At 40.3% G+C, this 17,775-nt stretch overlaps 1 protein-coding gene across 1 annotated transcript in view; it reads left to right on the top strand.

The window, feature by feature from the left end:
* Positions 1-10,433, top strand: part of tafa5a (TAFA chemokine like family member 5a) — a 153,460-nt gene extending 143,027 nt beyond the window's left edge. The window contains exons 3-5 of the mRNA XM_067393126.1: positions 8,722-8,849; positions 10,174-10,303; positions 10,405-10,433. Coding sequence (XP_067249227.1) covers positions 8,722-8,849; positions 10,174-10,303; positions 10,405-10,433 — 287 coding nt within the window. The remainder of the gene's footprint in view (positions 1-8,721; positions 8,850-10,173; positions 10,304-10,404) is intronic.
* Positions 10,434-17,775: the final 7,342 nt, after the last annotated feature.

The following is a 17,775-nucleotide window of genomic DNA, read 5'->3' as shown; positions in this document are numbered from 1 at the left end:
GTCTTTGAGCTGTCATTACTGCGCAGCGGTGCTGCTGCGAATCTTAATGCATGAAAGCAGAAAGGATGGGCATCTGGCCAGGGACATGGAGAACATGCGCATTCCTGTCACCAGAGCAAGGCTGAGGGACCCAAGACTGGACCAGACCACTGGAGCATGGAGGCACTGTGTCTTTGAATAAAACTACAAAACTGATACAGGGTCTAATGCACTGCTATTAATTATTAACCAGAAATTAGGTTATGAATTAGAAAAGAGCTCTGAAGTGTCATTACTAAAAGAAAAGTCATAATTACAGTACAATTTTATGAATTAATTTAGCATAAATTACATTTGAAAAGCCCTATATTGTCTATAGAAATCTATTACTGCATTTGCACTCTGTACTGACGGATATGATGTGACAGTATTCATAAATATCCTGGCAAAGTTCCCAGAGGAAGATTTTATCGCTCAGACATTGCTTGTTTATAGTTTGGAGTTCTCAGTTTCATTTAAGTTGCAACATTTTCTCCAATATTTCTCCTGATGTTAGAGTTCATAGTAAGGGTCACGTTTGGAGTGGGGTTTTGTTCATGTTTCATGTCATTTATTTTTTAATGTGGCATAGTCATGTTTCCTGGTCTGTCAAGGATAATGCTTGTTCGAGATGAACTACACTAGCCTCCCACCGGCCTTCAAGATCTGGCGGTGGGGGAGGAGTACAGAGACAGCCGTCAGGTCAGATGCTTCATGCTTTCTGTATGGAACCAACATCATTCATGGCAGACCATGCGATTTTTGTGTTGATTGTAGCCAAAGAAGTGGATGTGATTGAAATTCCCATGTTTTGAATATCAGATATTCAATATCAAGTTAAATACATGAAAAAACACATAACACATCATCCTTGTCATGACAGAATCTGAACAGTGGGAATAAAATGTGTCGTCATCAAGGCTTTTGCAGCCGATTTTGAGCAACTGCAGCTCCTGACCTAGGCAGCTGGTCTCCTTTTGCTCTTGCAATACTTTGATGGCACCGATCAAAGTCAGACAAATTTTCTAACCAGAATGCATTGCTTTTGTCAGGCGGCAGCCTATCTTTGTGCCGCTGCATGAAGTCAAACAGGCCTCTTCTCTTGTTCTCATGTATCCTGCCATGTGCTTCCCTTGTAGGGCTGCATGATTAATCACGATTAATCATTTGCAAAATAAAAGTCTGTGTTTACGTAATATATATGTGTGTGTTCTGTGTATAATAATTATGTATATATAAATACACACATACAGGTATAAAGTTTAGAAATATATGCATGTATTATAAATATATATATTTATTTATATTTTATATAAACACAAATATTTTATATATAAATATAACATTTTTCTTAAATATATACATGAATGTGTATGTATTTATATATACATAATTATTATACACAGAACACACACATATATATTACATAAACACAGACTTTTATTTTGCAAATGATTCATCGTGATTAATCGTTGCAGCCCTAGTCATGTGATACTCTGCTCTGTTTGTCATTGGTTCATTGTCTGATTGTTCTTGGTTGTTCCTTGTAAGTCATTAGTCTCTTTTTTTTTTTTTTTTTGTCTATATTTATTTATGTACTGCTGTTTGGTGAGTTTAAGGCCATGTTCATTCTCAACCCCTAGGGTTGCCACCCATCCCGTGAAATACAGAATCGTCCCGTATTCACAGCCAAAATTACGCGTCCCGTATCAAATCAATATGGGACGCGATTTGTCCCATATTTTACATAGGTCCATATTATGCAGCATCCCATGCAAATCACCCCATCCGCATTGTGTGAAGACACTTCCTGATTCTGCCCGTGATTGGGTAATACTCGCTGCCATCATGGTTTGATTTGTTTGTTTCAGGTTCACGGGCTGTGAATCACGGCCAATCAGAGTCAGAGAAGGGCGGGACGCCGCCTCGCTGGTTCTCTCCTGAGGCAGATAGTGTATAGATGTTTTATTTTTTTTTTATTACCTCAAGTTTTTGATTGATAACATTAGATTTCATATGCTGCCTATTAAGAAATAATGTTAATAATGTACATTAATCATGTTATGGTAGGATTTGTTTACTAAGGTTAAGTTGTACAGTCAGACACATAAGCATTACTTTAATAAGAGATAAGATATATAATACATATTTAATCAAAATATAGTACCTATGTGAATAAAATAAACAAATATTTGTTATGCTTAACCAATTTAAATAATTGCATCATTCAATACAAAAAATAAGCTTTTGGGGGAACTTGCGAGATGTGAACCATATTTTATTAACTTATTAAATTAACAGATCCATAACTTAGTAATTATAAATTAAACAAATTGTAAATCCTCATTTGTTGTGAACAAAGATTTTGGCTAAAATATTTGTCATTGTTTGCAGTAACACCATCCAAACAGTGAAACCGGTCATCGTGGCCCCGAAGGTGTGGCCCCCGCTGCGGCTGGCGTCCCTTATTTTTCTGTATTGAAGGTGGCAACCCTATCAACCCTAGTCAAGCCAAGTCTTTGTTTATTTTATATTTGTACAAGTTTTGAAAAAAAAAAAAAAGTACTTAAAAACAAAAAAATGCACTTAAAAACTGCACTTGGGTTTTCACTATGCTTGCCTCAGTGGGCTCTTGTCACGGTAGGATTTTTATTATTCTGGCAAACGAGCAAAGTTTGAGAAATTGTTAATCTCTTTTGAAACTCTAGAGGAGATACATGTGTGATCTGAGGTCTTTTTTTCCCTCTCTCTCTGGAGAAAGTCATTTCTTAAGCAGAAGTCTGTAAATGTCTTCATTTATTTTAATTGCTGTCATTGCTTAATCAGAACAATTGAGCTATTAAAGAAATGCCATGTGTGATTGTTCTTTCATATGTATTGAAGCGTCATACCATGAATCAAATTCCTAAACATCAATCCTTTCAGATGGCCGCCATTCCAAGCTCCTCTAGAAACTGACTAGATTACTGACTAATACTAATTATTATTGACTGTTTTAGGTCAGATGGCTATACCTAGATTCCACACATTTTAAAATGCAAAGATCTGGCTGAGCTCTTGCCGTCTTGTATATCTACTCTCTCCTGCCAGACCTTGCTTCTCTACAGCATTAGATAAGATTTATTACCCAGGGTTCCATGGCTGTTGACGTGAGTGTGATAAAGCATTTCAACAAGATGAGTGTCCCAGTGTGGGTGTAATGATGTTATACCTTCTCTTATCGCCTCCAGATGAACTGTGCGTCTAGCCCCATCCCAGAGGCAGATTACATCCAGGTTGTTTTTATTTTATAACATCAAGTTGTCCTTGAATCCTTCTACTCACACCTGGAGAGTGGTTACACACCGACGGAAAGTGTCTGGAAGTTTGAACGGCCCATTGTGGAAGTTGTGACCCTGGAGGAAATTGATTAAAATGTTGCAATAGCTCAAATTAACTGGCAACAGTAGCATGTCAGTGATGTATGACATCAGATTATGGGCACTGTGATTACATGCACCGTGTAATGTGGTTTCTCTTAAATGCCGTGTGGTCTGGGTGGGTTTGAGCAAGCATTCTTTCCTTTTATGTTCAGTTGGATTAATAATTTGTGCTAATGGGCAATCTCAATCAAATTGCCGGGCACCAAACTGCCTAGGAGTGCATATTACCGTATTAAATTGATCGCACTGTTCTCCATTACCAATTCTGCATGAGTTTCCGCCCAAGCAATGTTGTAATTAAGGCATTGACATCCAAGAACAGAGATTATGTTCGGAATGGAAAACTACTATACTGCTTACAGAGTGCAGAGTGTAATATATTCCGCCTGCTTATTTTTTATTATTTTTTTGTTTTGTTTTGTTTTGTTTTAAATAGTACACATTATACACAGTTGTATATTACATTGCATGCTTATTTCTTCAAGTGGTGTTCAGTTTTCATCTAAGAAGTTATTTTGTATTTAACACAATGTTATATTAGTTAAGGTTCTACTAGGTGGACTACAAGCTAAAAAATACTGCACAGAAATACTATTACTACTATTTAAAATAATAGTAAGTGAAAGATTTGCATTATGCAACAATTAAGTTTCAAATAGCAGTATGTGGCATTATGCAACAAAGTTTCAATAAGCAGTATTACATGATATATACATGATACATAACATCAGTTGTAGTTAATTTGTCACATTAAAATAAAAGGTGAAGTCCAGCGCACAGTACGGCAACATATGCAGTAGTTTGTGAACCCTTCGAAAATATCAGAATTTCTGTATTACTCAATTTACTTATGATTATAGACAAAAACAGTCTGATGTAACTATCATAACACATAACAGTACACTTTTTACATTTTCATTAAATGCATTAAGTAATCATTTACAGTGCAGGTTGGATAAAGTAAGTGAACCATTAACCCTAGAAACCTGTAGATCCTCCTTTAGCAGTGAAACGTCCAACAAATGTTTTCTGTAGCTGCTTTAGCGAATTTTGAACCATCCCTCCCCACAAATCTGTTACAGTTTATCAATATTTCTGTGCTGTCTTGTTAGCACAGCCCTCTTTGGGTCATGCCACAGCATCTCAATTGGCTTCAGGTCAGAATTCAGGAAAACACATTTTTCTTCTTTTTTAGCCATTCTTTAGTTGATTTACTTCTGTGCTTTGGGCCATTGTTTTGTTGCATCACCCAATAACTTCTGTAGTATTCTCCTGTAAAATGTCTTGATACTTGTTTGAATTCAGTGTGAAGTGCCCAGACCCTGAGGCAACAAAGCAGCTCTAAACCATGATGCTACTTACATGCTTCACAGTTGAGAAGAGGTTTTGCTGTTGTTGTGCAGTGCCCTTTTTCCTTTAAACAAATATTTGTGCATTTTTTGCCAAAAAAGTTCAACTTTTGTCTCAACTGTCCAAACAAGATTTCCAGGAGTGTTGTTGAACATCCATATTGAGACATGCTTCAGTATTTTTGGCAGCCATGGTTTCCTACTGCCATTTTTGTTCAATAAAGACTTTCATGGTAGAGCCAAGATTGTCCATGATGTTTGCAGGATGTCTGCTCCTAAGGAGAATAGCAAAAGTCCTGAATTATTAAATTATTAAATATTTTACAGTGAATTAACAGGTCTTTAGCAATTCTTTCATAGCCTTTTCCAGCTTTGTGCATCTCTGAAATGAGCTTTTAAGGTCATGTGAAAGCTTTTGGGTTTGAGGCATGGTCCACACTAACCAGTCTTTCTTGAGAAGAGCAGATTTGTCATTGTGTGCCTTGATCTTAAGGGCAGGGCATCTGTGCAGCCCACACTTCCAATCTCATCTTCTTAACTGACTTTGATTAGCTTTTGGAGAACCATCATTTGTGAGTTGGGAGTTTGGAGAAAGAAATTGCATTTTATGAGCAATCAGTGCACAAATCTAGATTTTTTTAAAGGGATCACAAAGTTATACTGGCAACTGGTATACTGTTTTTTTAACCCCTCCAAAATCCAGATACACTTTATTTTAGAATCACGTTGTCAACAATGTACTGAGTGATATGAATTAACTATATGTACTTACTATAGGGTTATGATTAGGGATAGGGTCTGGTTAAGGGCTAGTTTGCTTGTAATTATGCATAACTAATGCATGTTTTTCTATAAGTAGAGTATGTGTAAAGTCTAGGTCATGTTAAAATGAAGTGTTACCTAAAATCTCAGCCCTTCAAAAGACATGTCAGCAAACCCGAATACTCAAAAGGGCAAAGAGCACTTCAAATTCTTCTGATTTTGCTGAAAAATAGCATCCAACTCTCAATTGACCTTTCGCCGGGAGTTTGATTCACAAGCGATCTAACCAATCAGAACGCCACATCCGCCATTTTGTCCGACAAAGCAGTAGTTAAAAGATTAACCTCGGTGGAGTTAAACTTGAAAAATGGTGTGTATTGACGTCTTTCCGCGTTTGAAACAACATTCATTCTCATGTTCATGGACTAATAGGAAGAGATGATCGGTTTTTACGAGCGGTTGAGCTGAGGATCTACAGCAATCTGTCACGACCATGGTCACGACACATTAAAGAGCAACAAAACGTTTTTCATTGTTTGAATTTCTTTAATAACTACACGGTTTGAAAGCTGGGACTTTGTTTAATATCATAAGTAACCTGCTCTGTCTTGTCTGTCGATGTGTGGTCAGTATCCTCTTTGTTCCGCGATGTATTTTTCACTGCGTGTGGAGTGACAGCGCCACGGCTTGTCGGACAAAGCAACAGTAACTAAGGGGGGCGGGGCTCGGCGAAAGGCTAATTGTTCTTTTCTGTTTAACAAGCCCAGGGCTGTCACAGATACAGGTATGATGTCACAGAAAATCTATTCCAATGATAACTCTCTTGTAGTTGGGACATTTTCTGTGTGTCAATCCATAGATTATAGTACCTTTCAAATTTTGATATTCCAATCAAATCAAATAATGCCTCGAGAAAAAGATTCAAACCCAGAGATGATTGTTTCAGCTCATTCATCACACTGGACATGGAGGTTTGAGCACATTGCATTGTGGGATAAAGGTCAAGCTCCAAAAACTCCAGTCTCCATTTGTTGCAATTGTATGTAAAAGAAGGACCTGTACATTATTTAAAGTTTCCTCCTTTATGATTTATGAAAATTCAGAAAAAGAAAGTCAGGCTTCAAATGGCATGAGGGTGAGTAAATGATAACAAAATGTAAATTTTTGGATGCTTTGCTTAATGCTGCATTTCTGAATCATTGTGTGTGCGTTGGCCATGACTCATGTAAATTGCTTTTGTTTACTGTTTTGGTTTCTAGTTAGTCTAATGTACTGTGTGGTTGCTAGTTGGTGTAATGTATGCTAATGCAGATGTGTAAAAGGATAATTCTGCTATCCATAGCAAGATTTGAGCATCACCGAAGCAAACGTTTTAAGCTGCTCAGCTGTCTTGATTACTGTCGCATTAAATTCCACCATTGAACCTACAATTAGGCCTGATTGCGCCCCCTTTTGTCTCCTTGTGGTATCTGAAATTTGCAAAAGAGTCTTCAGTGGCAAAAATGCAAATCAGCAAGTAATTATCCTGCACTCTGATTACTCTAATTCTCTTCCTGCCTCTAGATATTGCTCTCAGAGATGGCAAGAGACATATAAGAATAAACAAAGTAAAACAGCAGAAAAATAGCAGTTTATGCTGCTTTGACAGATGTGATTTCTTTTTTCAGAAAATAGATCAGACATTTTGATTTGTATGAAGTTAACTGATGTTGATATGTGTAGTGGAAGGCAATTACATTTTGTCTTTATGTAATGTTATTATGTACTGTCAATCAAATGGGCAAAAGGAAAACATCTTGACTGAATTAATTATCTTCCATCTTTAACACTGCAGAAAGAAAAAAAGAAGAAAGAATTTTTAGTTTTACACACAGGAAGAAATGAACATATGTTCAAGCAAGGTATTTTGAGTGAAGGTCAAGATTTCCGCATGTAATCTAATATTTTGCTAATTCTCAAAAGAAAAATAATATTTTTGAAGTTACAGCATATAAAATTATTATATATTGTTAATAAATTTGTAATCATTTCAGGATCTAAAAAAATATCAGACATGACTGTTCATATCCAACTTTGATTATATTTGTCTTGCATAAACATACTCTGTATTAGGTTATTTCCTGAAACTGTAACTTTGTATGTTTGCTTAATTTTGGTTCTATATTATGATACATAGCCAAATACAGTTAAAGTTATTTAAACCTATTTTCATACATAACATACATTTTGAAGGGCATGAAAAGTTTTAAATATAAATTTCTAAATAATGGCTATATGATTATAATGTCTAAATAAATAAATAAAAATAAGAGACAGCCCTGTATTGTATTATCCTGTGAAACAGGAACTGTGACTGTCTCTCCCAAGGGGCTAAATCTAATGCTGGTATGTTAAAGTGACCTACTTTTATATAAAAATGATCATCCATGATGAACCTCCAATACATCTACTTGAGAAATCTGTGACAAACCTTTCTTTAAACTGATGACCATCCTTTTGGATTAAACAGTTTTTCTTTTCTCATGTTCCTGTAGCAAGTAAGTTGCTTCCATGGGGTGATGTATCATTTTATGTCATACTCAACATTTTAGTATTTTAGTGTGTTACAGTAACCTCTTTTATACTTGACAGGCAGGGACAGCTCTGATGGGTTGAAAAGTTAAATCCTTTGACACTTGCTTCTTGCTAAATAACAAGAAATTGAATCAAAAGTGATGCATTCAGTCTGAAAAGGTTTAGATATTGTACTATAGTATTTGGTGTTGTATGATTACCAACTGCTGTCAATGTGATTTTTATTGGATATATGAAGTCAGTTGACTTGACATTAACTATTGATATGTTCCCAGAGTTGGCGACAGGGCACATAAAGTGGGGGCATTTATATCTCTAGGGATGTCTAGGGGCTACCAAAATTTATTTTGATTTTGTGATCACTGTATAATTGATTATACTGATATACCAAGTGTTTTGTTAAGTATGTTGTCTTGAAACATGTACCTGTGTTGTCTTTATTTCAAATAAATTACACTGGGTTTCATATTTTGTTGTCTAATGCAAAGACATTCATACGTTGTCCAGAAGTTTTTTGGGGGCTGCATATTGTTGTATTTGTGCTTTGTGCTTCCTGATCATATCATCTTAACCTTTTCTCTGGTCTTGATCCACAGCTCGTATTGTGAAGACCAAGCAGTGGTGTGACATGGTGCCCTGTCTAGAGGATGAAGGCTGTGACCTGTTAGTAAATAAATCAGGCTGGACTTGTACACAGCCCAGCGGCAGAGTGAAAACTACAACGGTGAGATGTATTCTCATAATCACTGTTCTGAAAGTGTTAGTTCAGCCAAAAATGAAACTTCTGTCATTAATTACTCACCCTCATGTCGTTCCAAACCTGAAAGAACTTTGTTCATCTTCGGATCACAAATTAAGATATTTTTGATGAAATCCAAAGTTTTTTTTGTTTGTTTGGTTTTTTTTTTTATCCCCCATAGAAAGCAACGTAATTACCATCATTCAAAGTAAAGACATTTTTAAAATAATCAGCGTGACTACAGTGGTTCAACCTTAATGTTATAAAGTGACGAGAATACTTTTTGAACGCGGTTCAGTGCTTCCATGTTTACGTCCGAATACCAACAAATGACAGAAATATCATTTTTTGGTGAACTAACCCTTTAAAGTGACATGAAACTTTGTTCACAATTCTCAATTCCATAATATCCCATACAGTATTTTAGAGTGAAACAGGATGTTCAATGAGAGAGAGAAAAAATAGAGCAAGGCTTGATGTTATCCATTGGGAATTGATTAAGATGTGAAGAATGAGCTTTCATTCCAGAGTGGAAGTCAGCAGAAAAGAATAGTGGCTTGAGAGGTGCATAATATATTTTAATGAAAGATTATAAAGCCATTATATATATATATATATATATATATATATATATATATATATATATATATATATATATATATATATATCCTGTATATGTCACGAGAGAAGCTTCAGTTATGATAATTTGATTAAATATTATGAGATCAGAACCTTTAAAAATTAATAAATAAACTTTTATGCTGATAATTTGTTCACAATAAGATATATAGCATGCAATTAATTTTCATTTCATGCTGACTTTAATGGTGCACTAACAAACCTTTTATTTGTGGTGTACTGACATATTCACGCTTTTTTTCATATATTCAAATATATTGTATAAGCATATTGCATAGTTGTGCATGGAGTCCATTTTTATTGGTAATAATGAAACATGCCACATTTTAGGGATATACTTTTTGGCCAGACTGACATACAGTACAAAGAAATTATGAACACATGCAAAAACAAAAGAGATGAACCAATGAAACATTAATAACTGATAATGTCGTTGTCAAAATATGTTTTGTCCTGTGTTTTTTTTTTTATTTATTTTTTTAATTTACTTCTGACAGAACAAAATGTATGTATATGCGAACATTGTTACGGTACAGAGACACGGAGACAGAGATAATAGCAATCCAGGTAAGTTTATTTAACAATAAGCAGAGCACTGGGTGATGGTGAGCAGATAATGGGAAGATGAGAGATGAAGAGAATATAATACTGTCCTGATTTTGTCTTGTAGATGCAACTGATGGAAGGAGCTGGCGGAGACACTCACACACACAAGCAGGTAAGTACACACGAGGAGCAGGAGACAAGGGAGCTGGAGGAGACGTCTGGAGCAGGTAGATATGGCGTTGGGAGTCCTAAAGGTAAGCATACATTTGAGGTATAGCAAAAAAGACCGGACAGTGAGTGTGTGTGAGTGTGGTGGTTTTGTACTGGTGCTGACTGTGGTGCTGATGAGTCACAGGTGGCGGTGATCAGTATGCTGGTGATTGAGTGCGTGGGTAAGGGAGTGAGGTGGAACCTGACTTGTCTGTGACAGTACCCCCCCTCCCACGGCCCGCTCCTGAGGGCCGCGGACCCCGACGTCGTGGTGGTCTTCCTCTCGGGCGTGGGGCAGGTCTGTCTGGGTGATAGGATCAAGGATATCATTCTTGGGGACCCATGAGCGTTCTTCGGGGCCATAGCCTTCCCAGTTGACGAGGTATTCGAGCTGACCACCACAGCGCCGTGAATCCAGGATTTCATGAACCACATAAGCTGTGCTGTCCTCCAGGATGAGTGGAAGAGGGGGCTCGGCGGCTGCCACGTCAGGTTCTGTGGAGGGAACAACAGAAGGGTGGTGAGGCTTAAGCAGTGACACATGGAATGTAGGGTGGATTCTACTATACTGTGCTGGGAGTTGGAGACGGTAGGTGACAGGGTTGATCTGCCGGATGATGGTGAACGGGCCAATGAAACGGGGACTCAGCTTCTTGCAGGGCAGACGCATCCTGATGTCCCTGGTGGACAGCCAGACCTTCTGCCCCGGTTGGTACACTGGAGCTTCGGAGCGCCGAAGGTCGGCTGTTGTCTTGCGTCTGCGCAGGGCTCTCTGCAGTTGGTGATGAGCTGAGTCCCAAACCCTCTAGCTCTCCCGGAACCAGTAGTCGACTGCGGGGACGTTGGAAGGTTCCCCATCCCAGGGGAACAGTGGGGGTTGGTAGCCGAGTACGCACTGGAAGGGTGTCAGTCCAGTTGTGGCTTGGCGGAGGGAGTTCTGTGCATACTCGGCCCAACCCAGGTACTGGTTCCAGGAGTTCTGGTGGCCGTGACAGAAGGAACGCAGGAAGCGGCCTATCTCCTGGATCTTGCGTTCCGTCTGCCCGTTCGACTGAGGATGGTATCCCGATGACAGGCTGACGGTCACACCCAGGAGCGAGAAGAAGGCTTTCCAGACATGGGAGATGAATTGGGGTCCTCTGTCGGAGACTATATCTTCAGGTATTCCATAATGACGAAAGACGTGATTAAACATTAACTCAGCAGTTGCCATAGCGGTAGGTAGACCCTCCAGGGGTATCAGACGGCAGGACTTCGAGAAGCTGTCTACCACCACCAGGATGCATGTGTTACCGTCAGACTCAGGGAGATCTGTGACGAAGTCCACTCCCAGGTGTGACCAGGGTCTCTCAGGAACGGGCAGAGGTAGGAGCTTGCCGGTGGGAAGATGGCGTGGGCTCTTGGAGATGGCGCACTCCCTGCAGCCCTGCACGTACCTTCTGACATCGTTGGCCATGTTGGGCCACCAGAAGCGTTGTTTGAGCAACGAGATGGTCTCATTGACCCCCGGGTGACCAGTGCCAAGTGAAGAGTGGGTATTGTGTAGGAGTGGAGTGCGACGTGCCGTGTGACGTATTGCAAGCCTTGGGGGCAACCCGGCGGAGCGCGTGTGGAGGCATTGGAGGAGGGAATGGTTTCTTCGGACCACTGGATGGGGTTCACGAAGATGGACGCCGGCAGGATTGTTTCAGGATCTTCAGGTTTTTCATCAGGAGAATGGAGGCGAGACAGGGCGTCGGCTTTGGTATTTTTTGAACCAGGACGGTAGGAGATAGAGAAATTAAACCTTGAGAAAAACATGGCCCAGCGAGCTTGGCGCGGGTTGAGTCTCTTGGCAGCCTTCAGATATTCAAGGTTCTTATGATCAGTGAGGACTTGGAAAGGATGAGTAGCCCCCTCCAACCAATGCCTCCACTCCTCGAGGGCAAGCTTGACGGCCAGGAGTTCGCGGTCACCGATGTCGTAGTTGACCTCCGCCGGGTTGAGCTTCCAGGAGAAGAAGGCGCATGGATGGAGCCTACTTAGAGTCCCCTGCTGCTGCGAGAGGACCGCTCCCACTCCGGTGGTGGAGGCGTCCACTTCCACAACGAATGGGAGCTCTGGATTGGGGTGGACGAGGAGGGGAGCGGTGGTGAAGGCTCTTTTCAGGGTCTCGAAGGCGTTGGTGGCTTGTTGGGACCAGGACAGAGACTTGGGCTGATTACGGAGTAGGTTGGTTAATGGACTGACGATGGTGCTGTAGTTCTTGATAAACCGGCGGTAGAAGTTGGAGAAACCTAGGAAGCGTTGGAGTTCTTTGATTGAAGATGGAGTGGGCCAGGACTGAATAGCGGAGACCTTCCCCTCGTCCATCCGGATGCCACTGTGATCTATTACGTACCCCAGGAACTGGACAGAGGGCTGGTGAAAGGAGCACTTTTCAGCTTTGAGGAAGAGGTGGAATTGCCGTAAGCGTTGGAGGACCTCCGCAACGTGGTGGCGATGTTCGGCCAAGCTCCGGGAGTAGATGAGGATGTCATCGATATATACCAGAACGAACTTGTGTAGAAACTCCCGGAGCACCTCGTGTATAAAGTCCTGGAATACGGAGGGGGCGTTGACCAGGCCATACGGCATGACGAGATACTCGTAGTGTCCGGTGGGCGTGACAAAGGCGGTCTTCCACTCGTCCCCCTCGCGTATCCGGATGAGGTTGTACGCGCTGCGGAGGTCCAACTTAGTGAAAACAGTGGCACCACGGAGATGTTCCAGGGCCGCTGGGACGAGGGGAAGCGGGTAGCGGAATTTGACTGTTATTTTGTTGAGGGCACGGTAATCAATGCAGGGCCTCAAGCCTCCGTCCTTCTTAGCCACAAAAAAGAAGCTTGAAGCAGCAGGGGAAATAGACGGGCGGATGTAACCTTGGTTGAGGGCCTCTTTGATGTATTCCTCCATGGCCTTCTCCTCCGGTATTGACAGGGGGTAGATGCGTCCCCTGGGCACTGGTTCACCCGGTAGCAGATCGATGGCACAGTCCCATGGCCGGTGTGGAGGAAGCTTGGAGGCGCGTTGCGGGCAGAAAACGTCACTGAAGGGGGCGTAGTCCGGGGGAACATCCACGGAGCGTTTCTCGACGGGGCTTTCAATAGAGGTTGCGTTCATGGAGAGAGATTCGGAGAGTGGAGACCTTGGAACAGGAAGCGTTGGGAAGCAATCTGGAAAGCAGTGGTCGCCCCACTTCAGGACTTCCCCCGTGCGCCAAGAGATGGTGGGGTTATGTTGTTCAAGCCACGGGCGCCCTAGAACCACATCAGCGGTGGATTCCTCCAGAACCAGCAGGTGAATCTTCTCGGAATGTAGAATACCCACGCAGAGTTGAAGTGGTCCCACACAATGACGGATGTGCTTACGGCTCAGGGGTTTGCCCGTGATGGAGTGGATTTGATAGTTAACCGGAGACGGGGAGATCTTGAGCTTGAGTTGTCGACAGAGGGCGCCTGAGATGAAATTTCCTGCTGACCCTGAGTCGAGGAGCGCCACCACTGGAACAGAGGTATTTGCAACAGTAAGGATTACAATAGTTGTGAGTGGTTTCATTTTATGAATGGAAGGGAAAATCGCACTCACCACGGGCCGAGGAGGACGGGTTGGGCATGTGGAGAGAACATGCCCCGGAGATCCACAATATAAACATAAGTTTAGAGTTAATCTTCTTTGTCTTTCATTGGAGGTTAGACGTGAGTGCTCAATTTGCATGGGCTCGGTGGCTGGTTCTGGGGAGCTGACGGGTTCTGACCGGCGGAGGAGGTTGATGGTAGACGACTGGTCCTGGTGCTCGAGGAGACACGACTGCATACGAGAACCCACGCGGATGGCGAGTTGAATGAAGCGTTCAAGTCCCATTGAGTCCTCGTATGCAGCGAGATGCAGCCGCACGTTGGGTTCCAATCCTTGACGGAAAGATGTGATGAGGGCTTGTTCATTCCATCCGCTGTTGGCGGCTAGCGTTCGGAACTGCAAGGCATAATCATTTACAGAGAGATTCCTTTGCTTTAGATTATAGAGTTTCTCACCAGTAGAAGAATCCTTCAGAGGTTTCCCAAAGACCTCGCGGAAGTGAGAGACGAACGCCGAATATGATTGGACGACAGGGCCTTTCTGAGTCCATAGGGAATCTGCCCATTGCAGGGCCTTGCCTTGCAGTTGCGAAATGATGAACGCTATTTTTGAAGTGTCGGTAGTGTAGAGGTGCGGCTGCATCTCCAGGACCAGTTCGCATTGTAGAAGGAATCCGCTGCATTCCTCCGCCGATCCAGAGTAGGGCGCCGGTTTGGCCATGGGACTGGCGGTGAATGCAGGTGAAGGAGTGGTGAAGGAGGGTGCGGGAGCTGCAGCGGTGGATGGTGATGATGGCTGTGGTGTGAGTGCTCGGCGCAATGCGTCCACGAGCTCTTGAAACGGGTCGTTGGTGCTCATGCTGTGAAGTTGGTAAGGTCCGGTCTTCTGTTACGGTACAGAGACACGGAGACAAAGATAATTGCAATCCAGGTAAGTTTATTTAACAATAAGCAGAGCACTGGGTGATGGTGAGCAGATAATGGGAAGATGAGAGATGAAGAGAGTATAATACTGTCCTGATTTTGTCTTGTAGATGCAACTGATGGAAGGAGCTGGCGGAGACACTCACACACACAAGCAGGTAAGTACACACGAGGAGCAGGAGACAAGGGAGCTGGAGGAGACGTCTGGAGCAGGTAGATATGGCGTTGGGAGTCCTAAAGGTAAGCATACATTTGAGGTATAGCAAACGAGACCAGACAGTGAGTGTGTGTGAGTGTGGTGGTTTTGTACTGGTGCTGATTGTGGTGCTGATGAGTCACAGGTGGCGGTGATCAGTATGCTGGTGATTGAGTGCGTGGGTAAGGGAGTGAGGTGGAACCTGACGTGTCTGTGACAAACATGTATACAACTAAATTAAACAATGATCTCTTAAATATTTTCTAATTTCACTAAAAATTCATTTAATTTCATGAACATTTTTATTAAACATGGACCTTTATTTTCATTAAAATGACTTTATGCTATAGTAGGCAAACTTGCGGACACGTCAAGTATCAGTCAGACTTTAGTGTTATGGGTGCTTGTAGTGAAATCCAATATAAAGAGATGCATGATGCAGAATGACAGATGTAATAGACTTAAAGGGTTTGTTCACCCAAAATGTAAATTCTGTCATTAATTACTCACCTCCGTGTCGTTTCATACCCATAAGACTTTTGTTCTTCTTCGGAAGACAAATTAAGATATTTTTGATGACAAAATGCTATCAGATTTCTTTCCATAGACTGCCTTTGCAACTACCACTTTGACGCTTCAAAAATTTCATAAAGAGATCGGAAAACTAATCCATATGGATCGAACAGTTTAGTCCAAATTTTCTGAAAAGAATCTTCTTCTTATGTTCGCTGATGTTAACATGCGAGTAAAATCATAAATTTAATATGTTCGTCATAACAAGTGTTGGACTAAACCATTCGATTCATATGGATTCGTTTTCCAATCTCGGTCCCACTTTATATTAAGTGGTCTTAACTACTATGTACATACATTTAAATTAATCATTTGATACAATGCACTTATTGTGTACATACTTGTCTTTACATTGTACTTATATTTTAAAAACACCTGCATGTAATTACATCTGTAATTAATTTCTGTATTTACATTTATAATTACACTGTTGACCCATCCCTTACACCTTACCCCTACCCTTAAACCTACCCATACCACCAAAGCTTTCCCTAACCAAGTACATTGTACTTATTTTTTTGATGTAAGTACATAGTAGTTAAGGCCACTTAATATAAAGTGGGACCCCAATCTCTTTATGAAGTTTTTGAAGCGTCAAAGTGGTAGTTGCAAAGGCAGTCTGTGGAAGGAACTCTGACAGCATTCTGTAATCAAAAAGATCTTCATTTGTGGGTGAGTATTTAATGACGTAATTTTCATTTTGGGGTGAACTAACCCTTTAAACACAAAGAGTGAGAACACTAAACATTCACATCTACTTTAAAAGCAGAACAGAGGAAACAGAGGGCTTAAAAACACTGAGACAAGCAATCAAAGAAACAAGGAACAGGTGTGCAGCTCATCAGAAACCATGGTAACAAATGAACGAGAACTTAGTTAAAGACAGTGATAAACCATGACCTAGAAAAAACCATGAGATGAAACCACCTAGATGAAAACCATGACCTAGAAACATAACTATGAAACTAAACATGACCACGACACTTAATAGACTTGAACATTTAATAAAGTATAATCAGACTTTGTCTCATGAACACAACTTTTTTTTTTTTCTTTTTTCTTTTTTTTTTTCCAAATCATTTGAGTGAATTATTCAATGACTCTCCTATAACACTCTCACTTGCCCCTAACTATTGGTGATGTAACTTCTTTTTTTTTTTTTTAAGTGAACAGTTTTAAAAGATTTCCTGGTATGAATCCCCAACACTAGTCATATTACAGAAGTAAAATGGGCAGCAAATGCTGGTTCATGTTGACTTTAACTGTGTCATAGCAGGGCTTCACTTGGTGAAGTCCCTATGGAGCTCTTCAGACTCTATCATAAGACATATAGAGCAGTTCTAAGCTGTCTGCTCTCGAAGAGAAGAACTCTGGGATGTGTTTATCAAAGGTAATTAGATCACGCTTTGGGCTAATTAAGTGAACAGATGGGTGATCACCGCAGGTATGTAGACGAGACGTAGAAGAAATAGGTGGAAATGAAAAGGTGGGCGCAGAACACTTCAGCTCCTGTCTGCTGTCATTTGCTATTAAAGTCTTGAATTTGTGTGGATTTATGTTTTTATGTGGATTATATTTTTTCCCCTCTGACTGTATTTTTTGACTAAATGTATTAGGTTTCACTACATTATTATTACTATATTCCAAATAATAAAAAGTGTGCTTTTTTTATTAGATCTAACCAAAATTTTATTTAACAAAATTTTCAATTAAATCAAGGTCTTCTTTTTTAACCATTTTTAAAGCATCTCGCAACGTTTTTGGACTAAAGTTATAAAAAATGCTCTTAAAATCCACATTGATAATTTAAAACAATAATAATAATGTAAAGCAAAACATGGCATGCAGGTTACATATCATATGAATCAGTAATTTGACAAATATTGAAAAAGCAGGGTGAAGTAAGTTAATCCTCACACTGAAACAACATGCATGAAGTGCGCAGGTTGTGTGGCGGGCCATTGTGGAGCTATTTTTGGACAAAGCTTAAAATGATTTGTAAAATGAATTGTAAATACTGTATATATATATATATATATATATATATATATATATATATATATATATATATATATATATATATATATATATATATATATATATTTATTTTTTTTTAATTTTTTTTTTTTTTTTTTTTTGTTAAACAATGACTTTTTAAGAAATTATTGACACAAATCATCTCAGATTGGGGCATTATAATAATATGCTGTATTAGTTATGTTGGGTA

This window comes from Chanodichthys erythropterus, chromosome 8 (genome assembly GCF_024489055.1).
Source record: "Chanodichthys erythropterus isolate Z2021 chromosome 8, ASM2448905v1, whole genome shotgun sequence".
In the NCBI taxonomy this organism is placed as follows: Eukaryota; Metazoa; Chordata; class Actinopteri; order Cypriniformes; family Xenocyprididae; genus Chanodichthys; species Chanodichthys erythropterus.
The sequence above is the reverse complement of the archived record's forward strand: the minus strand, read 5'-3'. Positions and strand labels throughout refer to the sequence as shown.